This window comes from Equus caballus, chromosome 9, assembly GCF_041296265.1.
Source record: "Equus caballus isolate H_3958 breed thoroughbred chromosome 9, TB-T2T, whole genome shotgun sequence".
Lineage (NCBI taxonomy): Eukaryota > Metazoa > Chordata > Mammalia > Perissodactyla > Equidae > Equus > Equus caballus.
In genome coordinates, this window is record NC_091692.1 from 97,166,783 (window position 1) to 97,187,287 (window position 20,505).

Here is a 20,505-nt window from a genome sequence, read left to right on the forward strand (position 1 = left end):
TACTTTTCAGTTGCTTTCCTGTCTGCAAAGAAACCAGCCTCAAATAATCATGCCAAAGAGACATACCTTGGGGTGGCCATTTCTAGGTCCCCATACTCTGGACGCGGAGCCTTAGTTCTCCAAAATAAATGCCAAGCCCTCATGTTGGTGCTTCAGGGAGCCACTCAGTAGATGAAAACAAACAGCCACGATTCTTTGAGAACAATTGCTCTCTGCTCCCTCTGGCACCAGGAACAGGAACTCAGCTGCTGTCCTCCAGGCCACCGCTAAAGGGGGGTGACAGGGAGATGGACCCTGGAAAACACCACAAGCCTCTCCTCCCCGTGCAGACGCCTTGTCCTTGCCTAACCCTTCGCTTGGTTGCTGGAAACCTTTGACTATTTTTCTGAGTTCCAGTATCGTTGTGTCTGACTGTGTTTTACCAGTTTTTTCTGTGTTTCTATGGAGGAGAGGCCCCAGGAGTCCCTGCTCCACCCCTTGGCTGATGTCACACCTCCCTCCCACTGTCAAGACTTCTTTGTGTGCTTGGGGATGTCTGTCCTTTTGATGAGGATCAAGGCTGCCCCAGGGAGAGAAGCCCAAGGCGTCCTGGCCTACATATGGATCTGTACCACCCTCCAGGAGGCATAGGACCTCCTGACCTGATTCGTATCCAAAGTTATACGACCACCCACTAACCAGACCCCACCTGCACTGGCACTATTGTAATGACTTTTTACCATGATCTTCCCCTTGTCTTGTAAAGAAATAACTCACATATCTATGCCTTGTAAATTTAGCTCTACCCTCAACCCACTGCAGCTCCCACTGCCCGTGTGTCCCCACGCTATTCTCTGAATAAAAGAGCGCTACCACCAGACCTTGAGAGTTCAAGGAATCTTTTTTTCGACTCTTCAGCTCCCCAAGCCCACATCACTTTTGCCATAATCCTCGAAGCAAATCTTGTCTCAGTTTGTCAGTGGTTCCTGATTCTGCTTGTGGCGAATTTTGGCATTCAAAAGGTTTTATTGTAATGTCATCAGTTTCATCCATCTTTTGTGTCTGTGGATTTTGAGCCATTAGAAAGTCTTTCCCAGTTAATGTGCCCATGATTCTTTCTAGCGCTTGCGGAGTTCCATGATTTTAGGTCACGCCCCTAACCCATCTGGAGTTTATCCTTGTGTGCGGTATGAAGTATGGATCTAATGTTATGACAAATAAAAATGGCAAGTAATAGGATATATCGGAGTATATGAGGAAGCCATTTGGTGTAAATCTAAATCGGTCTGACCTTGTCTTTCCAAAGGGCCTGACCATGGCCATTGAGCATGCATTGTATATCTGCTTTAGACATTCCCTATGGCAAGAGAAAAGGCCCTTGAGATAAAGGTGCAACTTCCCTCCCCCTCCCAACGTTGGCTTTTCCTTAAGGATTAAGCATCTTTCCTTAGGCTAGGAACTGATTGCTGTGCTCACCTGTGAACACCCAGCTTGAGACAATAGACTTGCCTCCTGCTACGCCCACCGAGATAGCAGACCCACTGCCTGCTGTGTTCATCAAGCGCTGTGCAGACAGGGCAATCTCGTGACTATTGTGGGAGGGACATTTCAATCATATGTGAAACGTCCTGTATGGGGGTATATAACCCCTCTGTACACCTCACTTCTTTGGTGCCCTTTCTTCCGTCAGGAAGAAAGGCCCCGGGCCATGGTCCTCAGATTTTAGCTCAGAATAAACCCAAATTTTGATTTATAGGTTGGCTATGGATTATTTTCATCGACAGTTATCATTTCCCAGAAACCTGCCAGTGGCCCCAGCCCCTCTAGCTGTATTGTCCCTCTTAGCCCAGGGAGCTGGGATGCATCTGGTCGTCACAATTCTGCACCGGCCTCCATGGTCACGCCTGACTCTGTGTGATTGCCTCCATTTGGGTGTGTAGATGCAAAGTATCCAGTAAGCATTCTATAGACACAGAAATGAGGTGAGTTTTAATTGAGCCAGAGCAAGGACTGTGAAGGAAGTCCCTCGAAAGGCTCCCGAGAAGCATGGTGTTCAGTACAGACTTGTGTCTTTTTAGAAGAAAGAACATACATTAAACACCCCCAGGATACATTTGCACCAGTTTCAAAGAGGCATTTAGGTGCAAATTAGCAGTTCACCGTGACCCTGGTGTCTGGAAAGGGACTAATCTGGGCGTCCCGATAGGGCTGAGGAGGGGCCTAGGCATTAAGCACGCGTTCTATTTTAAGAGAGCGCGTTCTTTGCTTTAATGATTAAAGCAGATGTACAATGTTTTTTGGTGAGGAAGATTGGCCCCCAGGCTAACATCTGTTGCCAATCTTCTTCTTTTTGCTTGAGGAAGCTCGTCGCTGAATTAATATCTGTGCCAATTTTCCCCTATTTTGTACAGGGGACGCCACACAGCATGGCTTGATGAGCGGGGTGTAGGTGCATGCCCAGGATCTGAACCCACAAACCCTGGGCTGGCAAAGTGGAGCCTGTGAATTTGACCACTACCCACTGAGCCAGCCCCTACACTGTATGTTTGATAGGCCGTAAATCAGGCTTTTTAGTTCAAGCCGAATCAGTTTTCAACCCGAATAGTTACCCATATACTTCAATATGTAGAAACCTCTTGTCAGGTGTGAGCGAGATCTGGACCTGCTCTGAGCCCCAGGAGCAGGAGAAGGTGAAGGGACTTTCCAGCTGCAGCTGATCCACTGGCTGCATGTTAATCCGAAGGGAAGTGTCCTTGGGGGCCCCTCCTGGGCGGCTGAGTCCTTTAAAAGCCCTCGCCAACAGTGGACTCTCCCTCTGCTGGCCTTGAAGAGCCCGAGTTCTAAAGCTGCAAGGCATGAATTCTGCCACTTCTGGCTTTTTAACTCAGCATTAGGCGTGTGAGGGTCCCATGCTGTGAGCACAGCAGCAGGAGCACTCTCTCGTGTCCCCGTGGCACCCTCTGTGCGGCTCTGCCAGCACGCACCTGCCCCTGCTTCTCTGAGTGGACATCCAGCGGGGCACAGGCCCGCCTCTCGGGAATAAGTCACTGTGGACGTTCCCGGCCATTCATTGTGGGGACTCACTTCTCTTCGGCACATACCTGGGAGTGGGATTGCTGGGTCACAGGGCCCACAGATCATTAATTTCAATAGGCGCTGCCAAACTTGTTTGTAACTAGTTGTTCCCATTTATACTCATGCTGACAACCTGTGGGTGCTCCGGCTGCCCCGCATTCTTGACAATGCTGATACCAGCTCCACACAGCATTGACATAAGGGAAGCCATGTTGTAGAAAGAAACCATACTGTAACTTCGAACGACCCCTGACTAACCCACCCAGCTGGATGGGCACCCCAGGAGGCCCACCTGCTCTGTAGACTTTATGGCCCCTGCTTGTGTGTGTACCTCCCAGCTGCGATAAGATGATAACGTTGTTCTTTTGAGTTCCTTGGGAATGTGATGGCCCCTGACAGAGTCTATCTGGGGTGGCCACTCCCAGTCGGTGACACTAGAGGGTCAACATTCCAAACCCCCTCCCCTGTGACCCACTGGCCCATAGAACTGTGTCAAGGTTCTGTGCCCCCCTTAAGATGGTTCTTTCAGACATTTGTTGGCCCTCTTCCCCCTTGCTAGAGAGCTGTAATAAAATGCCCTTTCTCTGCCGCCATCTTGCCTGTTGACATTGGCTTTTGTCTCTCAGCGAGCAGATGGCGCCCTTCGTGTGGGAACAGCACTTGGTGTTTTCAGTCCTTTTAGCATCAGCCGTTCTGGTTTGCATTTCTTCCTTTCCAACCTTCATACATTTTATTTATTTCTCTTGATTAACTGCACGGTTGAACACAGGACGTATTTGGTGAATGTTATACACGTGCTTAGAGGAATGTGGATTCTGCAGGTGTTTGGTGGAATGTTCTATACATGTCCACAATGTTAATTTTTATTAACAAATTCATGCATTCTAGTTGACTTCCTGTCTGCTTGTTCTATCCGTCACTTAAAGACTTATATTAACTCGCTAAGTGTGATTGTGACTTTGCTTCAACATTTACTTCTGGCGAATTTTGCTTAGATGTTTCAAAGCTGCTGTGAGATGTGTACAAGTGTGGGGTTGACGTATCTTTCTGTTGGACTGGCCCTTTATCACTCTAAAAATGTCTCTTATCTCAGTAATATTTCTCACTGTAGCGTGTACTTTCCTCAGCATTAATGTCATGAAACAAGATTTCTTTAGCTTACCATCAGCACGGTGCGTCTGAGGCCGGGTGCCTGAGGGGTACACAGATGTTCAATCAGCAATTTGCTGTTTCCTTGTCTAACTCGAGGGGTGGCTCAGGTCTCCAGGGTTGTGAGCTTGTTTTGCAGAAGGAAGAGAATGCCTTTGGGAGGTTGCGCTCACCGGCCCTCAGCAGCCCCTGGAGCCCACAGGTCAGATCGCCCAGGGGCTTATGGGGAGCGGCCCCTCTGTTTCCCCGAAGCTCCTCCTGCCAAGCCCCTTAGCTCCATAAACACCCTGCTTTCTGTTCTCGGGGAGGCAGATTTGAGCGAACCCAGGCTCCCACCTACCCGTTTTGGGCAATTCGAATAAACCTTTCTCCGTCTCCAAGCATGGACGTCTCAGAGTTTGGCTTGCTGGGCGTCAGGCCCACGAACTTGAGATTAAGAGGTTCAGCATCACATCTCTCTCCATTATTTTCCTTCCAGCTATTCTGTATCCTCATTTCACAATGAGGGTTGTAACCGGTTTATTGTTATTTTTATCTGAAGATTTTTCCCGTTATGTTGGAAAGTTAGGTCATTTACCTTTCGTGTGAGAACTAATATATTTGGGGTAATGTAGTGCAGCCCTGCCACGTGGCATGTCTGTGAGTGACGCAAGCGCCTGGCATCAGCGCTGATTGCGGAGGCGCCCACTTTGGTGACAGCTGTGTCAGAAAACACGTTGTCAGCTGCTGGACGGGATAAACAGCCAGCCCGTGCCCACCCCCCAACAAGGCATCTTCGTTTCAGAGATCCTGGTTGGTTTCTAGAACTGACTTTCGGGGCCTCTTCTGTTTTCTCTTCCTGAGCTTTAAATGCCCACTCTTATATTTTAGATTCACCAACAAAGAGTGAGCCCACAAAACCCTAGGCCCCCACCCTCGACCCCAATAAAAGCAGCACCTCAGACCCGCGCTTGCTCACTCTCTCTCCCCACGACATCGCTGTGTGGCCCCAGGCGGGCTGTGTACTTTCCAGGTGCTGTAGGTAACAAATCTTTATTTCTTCAAGGTTTCCCAATGGCTACTGCTGAAGGGTGTCTCACGGTCATAATAAGAACCACAGGGGCCGGGCCAGCCAGCACACTGGATACTGGTGGGCAGACACAACAGCCATGCAGGTGAGGTCCCCCACTCTGCTCTTTGCTTTCACTTTTCCCAACTGTCTTTTCACTTTCTTTCTGCACTCTTTTGGACTTATGAAACATTTTTCATATTTCCTTTTCTCCGTTATAGGTGTATTTCCTACGGTGGTGGTCGGAGATGACAGTCTGAGTCCTTGACTTGCCATAATCCACCTCGCGTTAGTGCTCTTGCCCGTCCTGAGCCATTCAGGCACCTGGCACGGCAAAGCTTCACCACCTCCGCCCCATTGCACTTTGTTGTCTCAACGTTTACCTGCATGTATGTCATAAACCCACAAGATGTTGGAGTTGTTGCTTTAGACCATAGGTATTCTTTCGTTTTTATCACAGTCGTTATCATTTCTGCTTCTCTTTCTTCCTAGAGTTTACGTTCTGTTTGTGACCAATCCACTGAGGACTTGAAGACCTGCTTTCTTTCTTTCTTTCTTTTTTTAAGGAAGATTAGCCCTGAGCTAACTACTGCCAATCCTCTTTTTGCTGAGGAAGACTGGCCCTGAGCTAACATCCATGCCCATCTTCCTCTATTTTATACGTGGGACGCCTACCACAGCATGGCTTTTGCCAAGCGGTGCCATGTCCGCACCCGGGATCCAAACTGGCGAACCCTGGGCCGCTGAGAATTGGAACGTGCGCACTTAACCGCTGCGCCATGGTTAACTTCACGTTGTCTCCTCTGCCCGCTGTGTGGTGATGGCTCCTTGTGGTTCGGTGCTCATCTCCCTGGCGATGGCGCCGACCACGCTCCCAGGCGCACTTGCTCGGCAGACCCTCCTCAGGGCCAGGTCTTTCGCCTGTTTTCTAAGGAGACTGTTTATTTGTCTGTTTTTCACTGTTGGGTTCCGAGAGTTCCCTCCGCATTCTGGGCACAAGTCCTTTGCCAGGCGTGTGGTTTGCAAACATTTTCTTCCAGTCTGCATCTCGCCTTCTCATCCCCTTCACATGGGCTTCCACAGAGCAAAGTTTCTCATTTTAACGAAGCCCAATTTTTCTTCCCTTGTTTTTTTTTTTTTTTGGTCCATTTTTCCTTTAATAGATTGCACTTTTGGGGTCGTCTCATGGAATTTTAAGTTTCAGTCTTGAGTTATTTGTTGCTAGACTCTAGCAATCCAATCAATGTTTCTATCAATCTCGTCCTCTGTGCATCCTAGGAACTGCGTGAAGATCCCTGGACTCTCCGCGTAGATGACGAGGCCTGCACAATAAGGACGGTTTTGCTTCTTGCTGTCCACCCTGAAAACCTGTTCTTTTTTCTTTGCCTTATTTGACTGGCCAAGTCCTCTGGTGAAAGGAGCAGACGTCGTGGAGCCGCCGACTCCCCCTGGCGGGGAGCTGCAGTTTCTCGCCTTCAGATCCACACCAGCCCTGGGTTTCCCACAGCCCCTTCCCCAGGTGAGGGAGTTCCTTTCCAGTACTAGTTTGATCGTGAATTGAGCCGAAATTTGTCAAATGGCTTTTCTGTGTCTATTGAGATGAACGCACAGTTTTTCCCTCGTTTTGGTCTTTTAATACGGTGAGTTACGTTGATTTATTTCCAAACGTCATCACCTTTCCGCTCCGTGCATAAAGCCCGCTCGCTCGTGCTCCTTCCTGTCTCAGGGTTGCTGGCTCAGAGGCTGGCCTTGGCTTGGAGGGGGAAGTGGGCCCTGAAGGGGCAGCAGGGCGGGTCTGTCTTGGAGGCGGAGGGGAGGGTGCCCTCATGACTCCCCCGACATGCTTTGCCAGGAGTAATGCAACCCTTCATGAGGGCTCTGGGCCTGCCCCCAGGGTGCCTTTGTCTGCCTGTGGCGGCCAGCATCGCCCACCTGCCAGGCTATCAGCAGGCACGGGGCACCGAGGAGAGCCCGGTTACCGCCCCATCTTCCTACGGATTTCCTCTCTTCACCAGGATTCAGAGGCAACCCCAGGTCGTCAATCAGCCCTGTCAACAAAGCGCTTCTTCTGCTGGCTGTTCTACTGGCAGGAGGACCCCACAACATCCAGAGGGCAGCACAGATTTCCGTGTAGTAGAACCCTTCCCGGGCCCCCGGGGACCCCCCATCCTGCGCCAGGCCTTCTGTTGCAGCAGACGGTAACGTTATGGAGAACAGGGCTCTGGAAATGGGGTGAGGGGAGCGCTCGTTCCTGGGCCCACACGCTGGTCTTAGGATCACAGTGTCACGCGGCAGCCACTTTGACGGGAACCAGCCACACCTGCTCAGGGCCATCCGCACTCCAGTGTCTGGGCTTCCCTTTGAGGGTCGTGCTCGGTCTCCACAGCTGCCAAGCGAGGAGGGTGCGATGTGAACAGTGGACTCCTTGTCCGTGTGCCCAACATCATTCCTCGTGTTCTGGGGTGAACTATGTCCCCAGAAGGACGTGCTCAATCCCACCCCCGGAACCTGTGACTGTGACATTATTTGTGGATAGGGCCGTGCACATGGAATCAGGTTAAGATGAGGTCGGACTGGATTAGGGTGGGCCCCAAATCCAGTATGACTGTGTCCTTGTAAGAAGAGGGAAGTTGGGACACAGAGACATGCAGAGAGGGGAGACCATGTGAACATGGGGCACAGAGTGGGGTGATGCTGCCGCAAAGCGAGGAGCGCCGAGGCGCGCCGGCACCCCCGGGGGCTGGAAGGAGCCGCTGAGGAGCGTCCCCGGGCCCTCAGAGAGCCCGGCCTCCTGGCGCCCTGATTTTTGGAGCTCCAGCTCCAGAGCTGTGAGCACACGAGCTTCTTTTGTTGTGAGTAGGGCAAATGCACGGAGTTCCTTCCAGCAGCCCTGGGACACTCAGGTCTGTGGGTGTGGAGTTTGTCCCTTTGTCTGAGGTGATATCACAGGAGATTCCTGGCAGCACATCGCTCTGTGATTCTCAGAGAAAGGTGCCGATCGAGGCCCTTGGGGCAAAAAAGCAAACCCGCACCTGGCACAGGCAGCAATCCCAGCAGGACCAAGACCGCCCCCCAAGGCGGGACTGGCACAAACCCTCCCCACGGGCGGCTGGTGGCCTCCGTGCAGGACGGCGCTCTGCGGGCGGCTCCAATCTCGGTGCCAAGATGTGGGGGTCTCAGCAGCAGCAGCAGCAGCAGCAGCCTTGGTGGGGGCGTCCTGCTCCTGGACCCCCGCGCAGCCTCCCTCCCACCACCATGGCCGCTGTGTCCGCGAGCTCCCGGTGGCGGCACTGGCTCACAGAGGGCAGCGCTTTGCAGCCAGAGTCCGGGGCGGTAACTATCCCATCCACCCGCGTCAGGGTGGCGGTCCAGGGACCTACCCCACAGAGAGCCACCGAGAGGGACGGTAGAACATGGCGACCCTGAGGGCAAAGCGGATGGTCAGCCACCAGAGCACTGTCCACCGTTCCCGGCTCCCCATTCCCAGCTCCCCATTCGTGCCGCGGTTTGCCCCAGCAGAGGAGGTCTAGACGGTAAATGGGAGGCTGAGTGCAGTCACCCCAAGAAAAAGTCGCAGCCCCTCACCCGGGTTCAGGACCTCAGCCAGTTTTCAGACCTGGGACTCATGGGCTGGGGGTGCTGGGTCCCCGCAAGAAAGGAACTCACCACAACAGGAGCACACGGGTAGGGACCCCAGCCCTTCCCCCAGAGGTGCGCAGGCTTTAGCCAAGGGGACTGTCCACGGAGGCAAGGGGGCACCAGATGCTTCAGGAACTGTGGGATGAGGGTGTGAGCTGTCATTCATGTCCCGAGACCTGAAAGACTGTCATAACCCCCACTAGCGCGGGGCCTGTGGGGGCTGCCAGGAGCTCAGCTGAGCTGCAGAGAGAGCTGAGCTGTCAGGGGGTCGGAGGAGCCCAAGAGCCAGAGCAGAAATGGAGGGAAGGGTGGGTCTTCAGCGCTTCCTGTGACAGTGTGAGCCACAGGCTAGAAGTGGAGGGAAGCGCCACCTCCCCCTGTTCCGTTTCCCTGCATGGAACAGTGTGGAATAGCATGTCTGACTGACGTGGGCGTCGGGGATCATCTCCCCATGAGGGAACCCTGAGCAAGGGCTCCTGCAGTTTTAGGACCCAGGGGTTGGGGAGAGGCTGAGGGGAGGCCAGTGGCACCTGGGCTGGGCCTGCAGGTGTGTGTCGGGGCATAGTGGCTGGGGGCCTGCATCCTTGACTCCCCTGAGAGGCTGCAGTGCTCCACCAAGCCCCACGTCAGCTGTGGGGACACTTGGCCCTGAGGCCCGCCTGCTGGGAGAGCCTTTGTAGCTGAAAGCACACACAGGGGTTCCGCCTGCAGCCGGACGACCCGACTCCACTCCTCGGTTTCTTGGGACGTGAGTGAGACACAGGCTGTCCATCACAGAGCCGAATGGCTGGGACTTTGAGGGGCTGGGACAGTGACCAGGCAAGCAGTCAGAGGCATCAGTGGACCAAGTCCAGGATCAAGGTCACTCCCAGCATGCCAATGGGGCCAGCCTGGTGGGCGGACCCCAACTGTGCATCTCATCATGACCATGGCAGGGAGAGATGCCGCTGAGCGCACCGGGTCTACCTCGGAGAACTCCGCCTGCGTCGTCCTCACCTGTGCCAGGAAGCAGCTCAGATGACCAGCTCTGGCCAGTGACTCAAGGCTGAGCCCATGGCACCAGGGCTGGGCAGAGTCCTGACGGCCAGGGCACACGGAAAAAACACAGTCCCACGGGGCTCGTGGGGTCCCCTAGACACACAGAGTCTGTGATGTCAGGACATGAAATGGACCGGCAGGGTCACAGGGCTCCCAGTGAGGCCTTCGTCATGGGCCCCTGCCCTGGGGCCTCCCACCAGGCCCCCCTGTCAGCCCCGCTTGACCCAGGCTCACCAGCCACTCAGTGCTGCTGCTCGGAAAGGCAGCTCCGGAGTGTTTCGTCCTGCGTGGGTTTGGTCTGTTTGTTTAGGAGGAGGAGGAGCTTCCAGGAGCAAGTCTGGATACAGCCCGTGAGTGTCCCCTCCCGGCCTCCCCCAGCGCCAGGCCTAGTGCTGTCATCAGTGTGTCCCCTTCGGTCGTCAAGCTCCACATTACTAAGAGAACTGCTTGCTCTCTTCATCTCGAACTTCCGTCACCCAAGGACGGAGCATTTAGCAGAAACACATTTCTATGTGAATCCGTCCTGTTCCAGAATTGATCAGCACCAAATCCTGAATTTCTAAACTATTCTCAAATGGGTTCACATAGCCGCTTAATAGCCGTCTTAGTTTCCCATCTGTTTGAGTCTTAAGAAACGGGCAGAGGGGCAGAAGGCCCTTGCAGGGTCTCCCACGGAGGCCGCGGCGTCAGTGCCTGGAAGGAAGGGTGCCGGCCAATGGCAGGGTGGATGGTGCGGTCAGTGAGAAGTGCCCGTCGCCGCGCAGTCACATGAGACTCAGACGGCTGCCCAAGATGTGCGGTCCGGTGGGGGTCCTCTTGTCCCCCTCGTCGGCTGCCTGGGCCTGTCCTTTAATTGTCCGCTGGCTCGCTCCAGCACCCTGTGGCCTGAGGGTGAAATGGGGCCTGGAGAGTCCCCTGCACGTCCAGGATGGGTCCACTGATGCACAGCCTGGGCTGCGAACCCAGTGCTGTCGTCCGACGCAATGAGCTCGGGACCCAAACAGGAACCGAAGATGGTTGTGCGGGGCCTGGACGGTGTGGCCGGGTCAGCAGGATGCACAGGGCCACACCTGGAGCGAGTGTCAATGCCACCAGGACCCAGTGGACGCCCTGGCAGAGCCAGAAGCCCAGGGGATCCACCTGCAGGGACCTTTCCCCAGCGGTGTCTGGCCTCAGCGGGGTCTGGCAGGCCGCTGTCTTTCCCTGCTGTTCCTGTCTCGGGACGAAGGGGGCAGTCATGTGCAGGCCCAGGCAGGGACGGGGCTGACACCCATGGGCTGGCCTCTCGGGGAGCAAGAACCACAGGCCGGGCCCTGCCCGCTCGGAGTGAGAGCTCTTTCCTCTCAGTGTTCAGCTGACAAGTGGGGGCTGCAGAGCGGCCTCTTTGGGGCGCAGCCGTTTGGGTAAGAGAATGCTCACCGGGAGCAGAGCTGAGTTTTACCAAATGCCCGGTCCCTCAAGGGACTCACTGTCTGTGCCACCTGAGGCTGGCCAGTGGCGGCTCACAGCCATGAGCCAGGTGGGCTTGCCCTCCTCCCATGCCCGAGAAGGCCCGAACTCCCGCAGTTCCTGTCCGGGCTCGGGACGAAGGCCACACACCAACACCATGAGCACACTCAGCTTGGGGACCATGACAGTGGCAGTTGCCGGGACCCAAGGGACCCACCCATCGCCGGGCTGGGGCAGAGGCGGGGTGGTGGGGCCCCGTCCTGGTGCCAGGGACCGTGGAAGCTCAGGCACCCGTGTGCCGGGTCTAAGGAGGCCCAGGTGGACCTCCTCCCCTCCCCGTAGCGCCCTGCCCTCCCCGCCTGCTTCTGAGCCTTCTGCATCCTCACGTCCCCAGCCACTCCCATCGCCTCCAGGAACCAGCTTCCCAGCAGCTCCTTCACAAGCGAGATCAGAAACGAGGCCGGGAGGGCAGCTGGAAGTCGAGCGATCGCTGCCCAGTGTGCCCGCTGACGTCCCTGGCCCAGTGCCAGAGAAAGAGTGGTCACCTGGGAGGATGGCCACTTCTTGTGTGGGGGTGCTGACAGCGGTGTGACCTGAGCACGTCCCCCTCTGTGTGGCCAGGACAGCGTGCGATCAGCCCTGCTCCAGATGAACCGGCCCCGCTCCTCCTGGGACAGCCATGCCTGCCACCTACCCCCACCCCCGCCCAGGCCCCTTTCTCACACCTGCATCCAGCACCACCATCCTTCCGATTGTCGGCTTTGTGGGTTCCACAGCCCCAGCTTTATGTTCAACATGATGACAGCATGAATGGACAGCTGAGGAAACACATGATGCAGTGAATGAACCTCTTCAGTCCCATACACCCCGGGCCCACCAACCCCATGGAGGCTGTGCCTGGCTAGGCGGATCCCTAGAACGTGCCTCAGGCAAGACAGGGAGCAGGGACAGTCCTGCTGGTTGGATCACCAGGTGGACTGGTGGCCACTGGTGGAGGTGGCGGGCAGCAGTCACGGCGGGGTCAGGGACGGCCTTTCCCAACCACTAGCCACACCTTCTGTCTTCCCACTCACCTGCCTCTGGCTGGGGCCCTGAGGGCAGGGCCGGGTGGCAGCACCTGCCTGCCCAGATCCGGCCGCCCCTGCCTGCTCATCGCAGGTGCTCCAAGGCTGTGACTGAGCAAACAAAGTCAGGAAGGACCAGAGAAAGAAGGAACCGGGGGAAGACTGGACTGACGGGATACAGTGCGGAAGGCTATGCAAACGCCTGACGCCCAGCTGAGGGCACCTTTGGGGACAGCTGTGGAGGACAGGGGACGGGGAGGGTCAGGGGACAGGGCAGTGTTTCCTGCCCACACCTGGGCGCAGATCGGGCCCTTAGAACTGACTGGTCCCAGGTGAGGTCATGAGGGGGTGACGGCACCCCCAGAGGGGCGAGGCCCCACCCTGGACCACTGCCCCAGCCCTCAGGGCGCGGACTTCATGCTGCGTCGTCAGCTGCGTGCTGTCTGGTGACAAAGATCTGTGCCTGACCAACCTCTAGTCATCTCCGGAACCTCCTCCGGGGCCCAGCTGTGCCCTTCCTTGTAAATCCAGTTTTAGAGAGAACCCCAGCCCTGGATATCTGATCCGGTTCCTCGTCCCCCACCCCCCAGGTGAGGTCTGACCATCCTGCTGCCTTCAGCAAGAATCCTGTCAAATTGGTTTACCCGGAACCGCCCCCAGGTTTCCTCTCAGTACTTTCCACGCCCCGCACCCACTGCTCCTTGGCTGTCAGCCCCGCTGCCCCTGCTGTATTCAGGGTCCAGCCCCAGCTCTCGCCCGCTGCAGCGGGCCCTGCACCCACTGTGACAGCCCCAGCCTCCCCCGAGTGAGCCTCACTGGGCTGGAACAAGTGTTGCTGGATTCTCCTCTTTAAGGCTGGTTCCCCTGAGGACAGGTTCCTGGGCACCAGGGCCCAGTGAGAACGTGTCAGCCCCGTGGGCTCTGAAAACAAGAAGAAAGGAGGGGGCTGAGCGGAGGAGCTGGGTGGGGAGGGGTCCGGGTCTGCGCTGTGAGGGGAAGGGCCCCCACACTCTGCCTGCGGCCCTACGAGGTGGGGGAGATTCGGGAAATGAAACTCCATGGGGCCCAAGCACATCTAAACCCCCTGGTAGACCCCGTGGGCCCATCACAGGGACAGTCAACGGTCCCAAGGGATTCAGCCACGGGAGAAGGACGCCCCGTTGGAGGCAGCCTGGCAGGAGCTGAGGACGTCAGTCTCCAAAATGGAACCCAACCTTGCAGTGGGCGGCAGCCCCGGGCACAAGGAAAGGAGCCACGTGTGGTTCTGGGTGGAGTGGACGAGAGGAGCTGCATGCGACCCCGGGCGGAGCTGAGGAGAAGAGCAGCATGCAGACAAGGGTGAGGCCCTGTGCAGCCCAGGCTCTCAGGCTCCAGCTGCTCTGCAGGGGCCCAGACCTTCCCAGGTCCTGGAGGCAGCACAGCCCGGTGCCCTGAGGTGGACAGAGCCATGGCCTGTGGGACGAGCACGCCCGCAGTCCCTCAGGGCCAAGAGGCCGCCTGGGTAGAGGTGCTCAGGCTCTCCTCCCTCCTCCTTGGCCTCCCACACCTCCTCACACAGGGGAGTGGGAAAGTTGTTACCGCGCCAGGTTCGTTTTTGCCTGCCACCCAGCTGCAAAGCCAAACACCCAGAGGAGGAGATTGCAGCAGAGAGAGAGTTTACTCACAAGCAACCATGTGAGGAAGCGAGAGCATGAGCCTCAGATTCGCTTCCTCGAAAATGGGGACTCAGGGACATTTATGGGATGGGGGGCAAGGTGGTCTGAAATGTGGAGAGAGGTGATTGGGGGTGAGGAGAGGTGAGGGAATTGTCGAGCTGTGCAAGCACAGTCAGACTCCACGCCTCTTCACAGGACCCATGCCCACAAAATAGTGGCATTAGCGGAACCTGAGGTGGAGTTTTTAGTCTCTTGATGTCAAAATGTCGCCTGTTGGACATCTGCGCGGGCCCAGTTGATGGGGTTGGTGGTCTCAACCCGCCTGAAGTGGACAAAGGGGTTCTAATTGCTGAAGAACAGCTCACACGCCCATTACCACGGTGACCCAGGCTCCAGGGAGCTGTCATCCACAGGAGCCTAGTGGGAGTCAGCGTATTGCCTAAGCGGCCAGTTAACAATGGGCGGGTCAAACAGCTAAAAGCTGTAATTGCAAAAACTCAGTAATTGCAAAAAGGAAAAAAACCTTTAGTTCCTAGCTACTTAATCATCAATGGCTAACTGCTTGCTGGTTTCAAAGTCACTCCAAGCCCTGGAGAAAGAATGAAAAGATTCAACAGTCGTGCGGTGACCTGATCCCCTGTTCCTCCGCCCCGCCTTCCTCCTCTTCCCCCTTCGTCTCCCCCCCTCCTCCTCCCCCCACTTGGCCCTTGAGCGGTACTTTCCTGGGTTCCTGCTGCCGCCTGGCTCAGGACGTTCACCCACTGGGCTGCCTTTGCTTCACCTCATTGTCCACACATCACCTGCTCTCCAGCTCCAATGATCCCTCCTCCCCCTTGAAGCCCTCCGGCCCTCTCCTCCACCTCCAGCATCAGACCACTTCCTGCTACCCCTCAGGGAAGGAACGTCTCTGTTTCAGCCATCCGAGTGCCCCTGAGGCAGGGACGCAACCTGATCCCAAGTCCCCAGGGCGCCAACGGTAGGGGGGAGCCCTGCTGCACACGGTCTGTCACAGGGCGAGAAGGGCCATCAGAGCTGACCTGGGCTGAGGCTGCCCCGGGGGTGGACGGGCAGGGGAGATGCAGTCCCTGCCCTGCTTCTGCTCCAGTAGGAGGTGGCTAGAGGCTGAGGTTGCCGTCCTCAGGGAGCCCAGGGGACCCTGCCCAGAGCAGGAGCTGCTGAGGAGGGGCTGGGAGGCCCCTACACCCTCCCGTCCCGGGCTGACTCTTCTCAAAGGGCCCAGCTCCCTGCAGCCTGGCGGAGGGGAGGGGCTGGGAGGAGGGTCCCGAGAGAACCAGGATCTGAAGGGCATGGAATGAGGAGGGTCCAGGGAGGCGGGACCACCGAGGGGAGGGGAGCTGTGGCTCAGGGAGTCCGGGATGTGCTGGGGTGAAGCCTCCTTCTCTGCTCCACCCCACCCCCTCAGGCTGAGCCGTCTGGCATCATGGAGGGGCTGGTTCTAGGCCTCTGGGCTTTGCTGGTGTCTGCGGAGTTTGGTGGAGGTTCAGCAAAGCCAGGTAAGGGGCGAGCTGGGCGAGACCGCGCCTCTAGTGGGCTGCAGGGCGCTCCGGCGGGGCGCTGGGGCTCTTTGCGCCGCATTTCTTACGCGCGCCTTCAGAGGCGCGCCTCGCGCCCGGGTCAGGTGCGCAGCCCGCTCCACCCAGGCCCGTGGCCGCCCCACAGGTCTGAAGCTGAGCTGCTACCAGTGCTTCAAAGTCTCCAGCCCGGCGTCGTGCGAGCCCACCGTGTGCAACTCCACAGACCAGGTCTGCGTCTCCAACGAGGTGTTCGTCAACCTTGGTGAGTCCCTGGGCACCCAGGGAAGGGGCTGGTGCCGCAGCCTCTGGGACCCGCCCTGGACCCTTGGGCTCTTCGCAGGGTTGGGCCGGGGCCGGGGCGCCCTGAGACCCATCGCTCTGACAGCACCTCGTGCTCTCTCCTCCCACTGGACCCCAGGCGGAATGGCCGCGGACTCTGAATTTGGGCTGCTCCTTCTCCTCCTGTTGAGGTTCTGGTTCTTAAGTGTCACTCCCCTAGGGATAGCCAGCAGGGCAGCAGCTCTGGTGTCACTGAACTTACAGGGAGGGCAGGACAGCCAGAGGGGTGGCCGTGGAGAGGAGGGTCAGCCAAGCAGGCTGCACCTGGGCCACCTGGTGTCCCATGGCTGCCCACCTGGCCCCACGTCCACGTGGCTGACTGTGGGGCTGAAGAGATAAGACTTCACTTAAAAACAAGCCTTAGAGAAGATCATAAAGTAAAACCTGAACACATTCCCCAGCCGCACTGAAATGTCACCCAGCAAACCTCCAGCGATGCTGTGAAATGATACAGATGTCTAGAGAGAGCTGGAGCTGGAGAGACCCATCTGTTCTCCCGAGAAGGCACAATCACAGTTTGCTGATTCTAGCCAGGTGGTTCCAGGTCCCCGGGACCTGCCAGCGCCAGCAGAGCTGCCTCCTCTCTGTGGCTGCACGTCCTAGGGGCCTGGCTGGAGCATCATTCATTTGATCTGCTCCCTATAATGAACCTCAGGTCCTGATTTTCCAGAAATGATGCAAGAAAATATATGTTGCATGACTGGGCTTCCTGGAGGTAAACCTGTAAAGCGGACGAGCCAGTGAGAAACGCAGGCGCCCTTGAGGCTGTGGCCCCTGCTGCGGCACTGGCGTCTGCCACGGTGCCCCATGCAGGACTGCTCCACTCACCAGGCCCAGCTCACCCCAGCATTGTGGCCCATCGGTTCCTTTCCCCATTACCTTTCTGGTGGGTTAAAAAGACATTTCAAGAGGACCGGCCCGGTGGCGTAGTGGTTAAGTTTGCACGCTCTACTTCAGTGGCCTGGAGTTCCTGCCTGGAACCCGTTCACTGACCCACACACCGCTGTCAAGCCATGCTGTGGCTGCATCCCACATACAAAATAGACGAAGAGTGAGTGGCCAGAAAAAGACATTTCAAGGTGGCGTTGTACACGGAGGGAGGCCCAGCCCCTCCTCCACAGTCTGACCCTCATCTCCATGGTGACCCTTTCCCATGGTGCCCCTCAGGAGGCCTCCCCCTCCTCCTCGCCGCCATAGAGAACTTTGCGCATGAGGAGGGCAAGTCAGCCTTTGCTTGAACGCGATCTGAGGCTCCCCGTCCTGTTGTTCTTTCAGCGCGGTTGCCTTTATCTTTGGCTCCACCCGAGCATCGTGTTTCTAGTTTCCGGGCCTGGAAGGCGGTAGCTGGAGGGAGTGTGATGGCGGTCCTCCATGCAGGGAGTGGGCAGTGATGAGGGCTCCCTTCAGGGGGTCCCTCCCCTTGTGCCCTGACCTTGCCTGAGATCCCCACCCTGACTACTGCAGACAGGCGGCAGCTGCTAAAGGTTGGGCCCTGGAGGCTTCCTGGAGGAAGAGGCATGCTCTTTCCCACCTTCAGGCTCTTCTAAGCCATGTGCCACTGAGCAGCATTCTTCGTAGCCTTTGAGAGGACATAACATCATAGAATACGATTATCGTAGAATACGTCGTCACGTAATCAACGCAACAAATTACAGTGCTGCACAACGCACGCAACACAACGTCATACAACAGAAGAGGTGGATGCCACCCACGAGCGGATTTTCTCCTACAGTTCGGGTTGTTCTGAGTTTTGCATTCCTCCAGGGGTTCCTCTGAAGGTCTCTGCCACGTCCTTGGGTGAACGGTGGGGAGATGGCCAAGCCCAGGCTGAGTGTCCCACAGGTTCTCTGTGGCTCCCAGCCCCTGTCCCCTCTGCCCTGCTTCACCCTGTCTCTCAGAGACTCACAGGCCCCTGGGCTGGCCAGGGTGGTCCAGACCATGGGTGGCTTCAGGGAAGAGCCCCCACCAGGGCCAGCAGTCCTAGACCCTGTCTTTGTTGTGACCTCGAAGGTGACCTTGGGCAGCCATGCTCCCACTGCTCTGCAGCGCCAGCCCTGTGAAAGGGTCAGGGGTGGTATCTGTAGCCCTTGAGGGGCCAACAGTTCCATGATTCTGAGGTTTAGTTCTGGCATTCGCTGCCCACCTCAAGAGCACCCGGCCCCCCCCGCCCCCCCCACCCCCCCCTCCACCCCCGCCTGTCCTTGTAACAGCAGAGTCCTCCCTCCCGGAGCCTCAGGGGCACCTCCCGTCTTCTTTCTTCCGCAGATTCAGTGAAGGGGTTCTTCCTCAGCAAGCACTGTGCTCCCAGGTGCCCCAACACCAACATGATGTTTAAGTGGGTCCTGAATCCTGGGGTGGTCAACAGCATCACCAGGAAGTGCTGTTCCAGAAACCTCTGCAACAGGGCGCTCGCCTCCCAGGGGAGGCCCTGGGCTCTGCAGATGGGGTTTCTGCTCCAGGTGGGCCTCAGCCTCCTCTGGGCCCTGCTGTGAGCACCTTTTCCCAAGCCTGCAGGCCCCCCCATCCTCCCACCTCCCACCTCTGTCCTGGCTCCATCCTTGGAGACACTGGGGTGGACATTCCCTCTCTGAGGGGGTGCGAAAGGTGCCTTTGCCTCCACCTAGGACCTGGCCACCTCTCTCATCCTTGGCAAGGGCGCTTTGCTCACACAGCCCAAGCTGAGCCTCAGCTGCCCTGGCAAGAGACAGGTGTTTCCCAGTTTGGGGTGACAGCAAACTGTGTCAGGTCCCTTGCCCTGAATGGGCTGTTCAATGCCCTGTGAGGGGCAGGAAGAGTCCAGGCATGCAGAGGGTGGCTCCTGCCCTCGCTCTGGCTCCAGCTTGCTCTGTGACCTTGGGCAGCCCCCTCCACTCTCTCAGCCACCTCCATCCATGGGGCCCAGGCAGAGTCACGCTGCAGGTGTCCACTGGTGTGAGACCATGACCCTCACTCCTTCCAGAGACAATAAACTCTTTGCTCCGCCTCCTGCCTGTTCCTTCCTCGACCTCCACTCACCGTGCCCAGACTGTGTCCCTCCAGCCCAGCTCTCAGTAGACTCTGGACAAAACTGTCCATCTGGGCCATGGCCAGGCAATCTCAGGGATGGCCCCTGCGTCCTGGGACCAGCGCAGGGTAAGCAGGAGTCACAGTCTCAAGTCCGGGTCCTCAGCAGGGCCAGCTGGCCACTGTGTGGAGGTGGGAGAGAGGGACTGGCAGGTCAGGGTCGGGGCACATGACAGAGTTCGGAGCTGCCTGTCTAGGCCAGTGGCATGTGGGAGATGCTGGAAGGGGACAACTTGGCAGTGAGGCCGAGGGGACTGGTGTTTGTTTGGCAGCTCAGTTGGAGGAGGTGAGGCCCAATGGGCAGGGAAGGGCTGGAGGCACCCAGGACAGCCCTGTGCCTGGCCTGAGGGAGGTCACCCAGGTGAGGGGTACAGGTTGGGACCGGCGGAACTGACAACCAGCTCAGGGCTGTCCAGGCTGAACTGGGGCACCCACAGGCCATCCAGGGGGACTTCCTGGAGGATGGGGGCCAAGAGTGGGACCCTGGGCCTTGGGGACAAGGAGGGAAGTCTGTGGGTGGGGGCAGCATCGTCAGGCAGCACATCCCCCAGAACGCGGGCCAGTGCCGGGTCCACACCTGTTCCCCACTCCTGGCTCCTCAGGCCTGCCCACCTAGGGGCTGCGTAGTGTCCCCTCATCTTACTCCCGTCCCCGGTCTCCATCTCCTCATCATTTCCCCATGGACTGCGGGAGGCCTTGTTGCTCCAGGGCTTTTGTGGGTTCAGGATGACACTGGACCTTGGCACCCCTCTGTGCCAAGGAGACCCCTGGAGTCGCCAGGAGCTCACCCGTGAGAGTCCCAGAATTCCCATCCTGGAGTGGGACCTCTCTCCCCTTCACTGCGGTTGTAAATTTTCACGCTGAATTTAAACCCCATCCAGGCCCCTGGGCTGGCCGGGCAGGCCTGTCCCCATCTACTGCTCCCATCTCCCCAGACAGGGTCCCTGGCACACTGGGGCATCAGGAAGCTCTGATTCCCTGAGCTTCGGCCAGCCGGCAAGGCTCTGCTGAGGCGAGATGACCACGTGGTGTTTGCACGGGAATCAGGAGTCTTGCCTAGGAGCTGCGCCTTCCCAGGAAGGATGTGTGTGTGGTCTGGGTGGTACCCGTGCTGCGTCAGGGCCATCACACCCTGTCTCCCCATGGCCCGCTGCAGCAGCTGCTCTCTGCTTCCCTCTCCATGAAAAGGACCCTTTTGGAGCTGGGAATCCTGGTCCTCCCTCTGGACAGGACACCAGGATTGCAGGCTCTTCAGGACAGCCTGTCAGCTGGAAATCAGGAACTGCTGAATAAACGGATAAGTGAGTAAATGAAGAAGAAGCGAGGGGAGGATGGAGATGAGTGATAACCAAATGGTCCAGACTCTAATGAGATAGGCATTCTTGAGCAATGAATAAAAGCTTAATGAGGGCTGAGCATGTGGTGCTGAGTGACCACAGAAGGGACCATCAATGGGGCCAGCCTGGTGGCAC

General features: G+C 57.3%; 2 protein-coding genes across 8 annotated transcripts; one reads left to right on the forward strand and one right to left on the reverse strand.

The window, feature by feature from the left end:
* Positions 1 to 1,953: 1,953 nt before the first annotated feature.
* Positions 1,954 to 14,377, reverse strand: LOC138915504 (uncharacterized). The gene is made up of 6 exons (XM_070222036.1): positions 14,327 to 14,377; positions 13,656 to 13,801; positions 13,258 to 13,362; positions 12,451 to 12,676; positions 12,103 to 12,195; positions 1,954 to 11,140 (listed from the first exon to the last, which is right to left on the reverse strand). Exons 1-6 carry the CDS (start codon positions 14,375 to 14,377, stop codon positions 10,778 to 10,780), a joined length of 984 nt encoding a protein of 327 aa, XP_070078137.1. The 3' UTR covers positions 1,954 to 10,777.
* Positions 14,378 to 14,853: 476 nt separating this feature from the next.
* LY6L (lymphocyte antigen 6 family member L) lies at positions 14,854 to 18,952 on the forward strand. Of its 7 annotated transcripts, none has more exons than XR_011421505.1 (5): positions 15,097 to 15,223; positions 15,520 to 15,610; positions 15,777 to 15,893; positions 17,508 to 17,748; positions 18,236 to 18,376. XR_011421505.1 is itself a non-coding variant. In XM_070221983.1 (4 exons), the coding sequence occupies exons 2-4, from the start codon at positions 15,538 to 15,540 to the stop codon at positions 18,460 to 18,462; spliced, it is 417 nt and encodes a 138-aa protein (XP_070078084.1). In that variant the 5' UTR covers positions 14,854 to 15,097; positions 15,520 to 15,537; the 3' UTR covers positions 18,463 to 18,952. The 7 variants fall into 7 exon arrangements, 5 of the variants coding, with proteins under 5 accessions (XP_070078084.1, XP_014583607.1, XP_014583608.1 ...); XR_011421506.1 differs by having other exon boundaries at positions 17,508 to 17,707; positions 18,236 to 18,254; XM_070221983.1 differs by lacking the exon at positions 17,508 to 17,748 and having other exon boundaries at positions 14,854 to 15,097; positions 18,236 to 18,952.
* The last annotated feature ends 1,553 nt before the right edge of the window (positions 18,953 to 20,505 follow it).

Coding starts and splice junctions, on each gene's coding strand:
- LOC138915504 (XM_070222036.1), bottom strand. CDS start 14,377: ATGTCCAACAGGCGACATTTTGACATCAAGAGACTAAAAACTCCACCT. Junction 13,363..13,655: donor GGGCTGCCGCCCACTGCAAG/GTTGGGTTCCAT, acceptor TCTTGTTTTCAG/AGCCCACGGGGCTGACACGT. Junction 12,677..13,257: donor GCAACACTTGTTCCAGCCCA/GTGAGGCTCACT, acceptor TGTCCTCCACAG/CTGTCCCCAAAGGTGCCCTC.
- LY6L (XM_070221982.1), top strand. CDS start 15,173: ATGCAGTCCCTGCCCTGCTTCTGCTCCAGTAGGAGGTGGCTAGAGGCT. Junction 15,224..15,519: donor GGAGGTGGCTAGAGGCTGAG/GTTGCCGTCCTC, acceptor CCACCCCCTCAG/GCTGAGCCGTCTGGCATCAT. Junction 15,611..15,776: donor TGGAGGTTCAGCAAAGCCAG/GTAAGGGGCGAG, acceptor GCCGCCCCACAG/GTCTGAAGCTGAGCTGCTAC.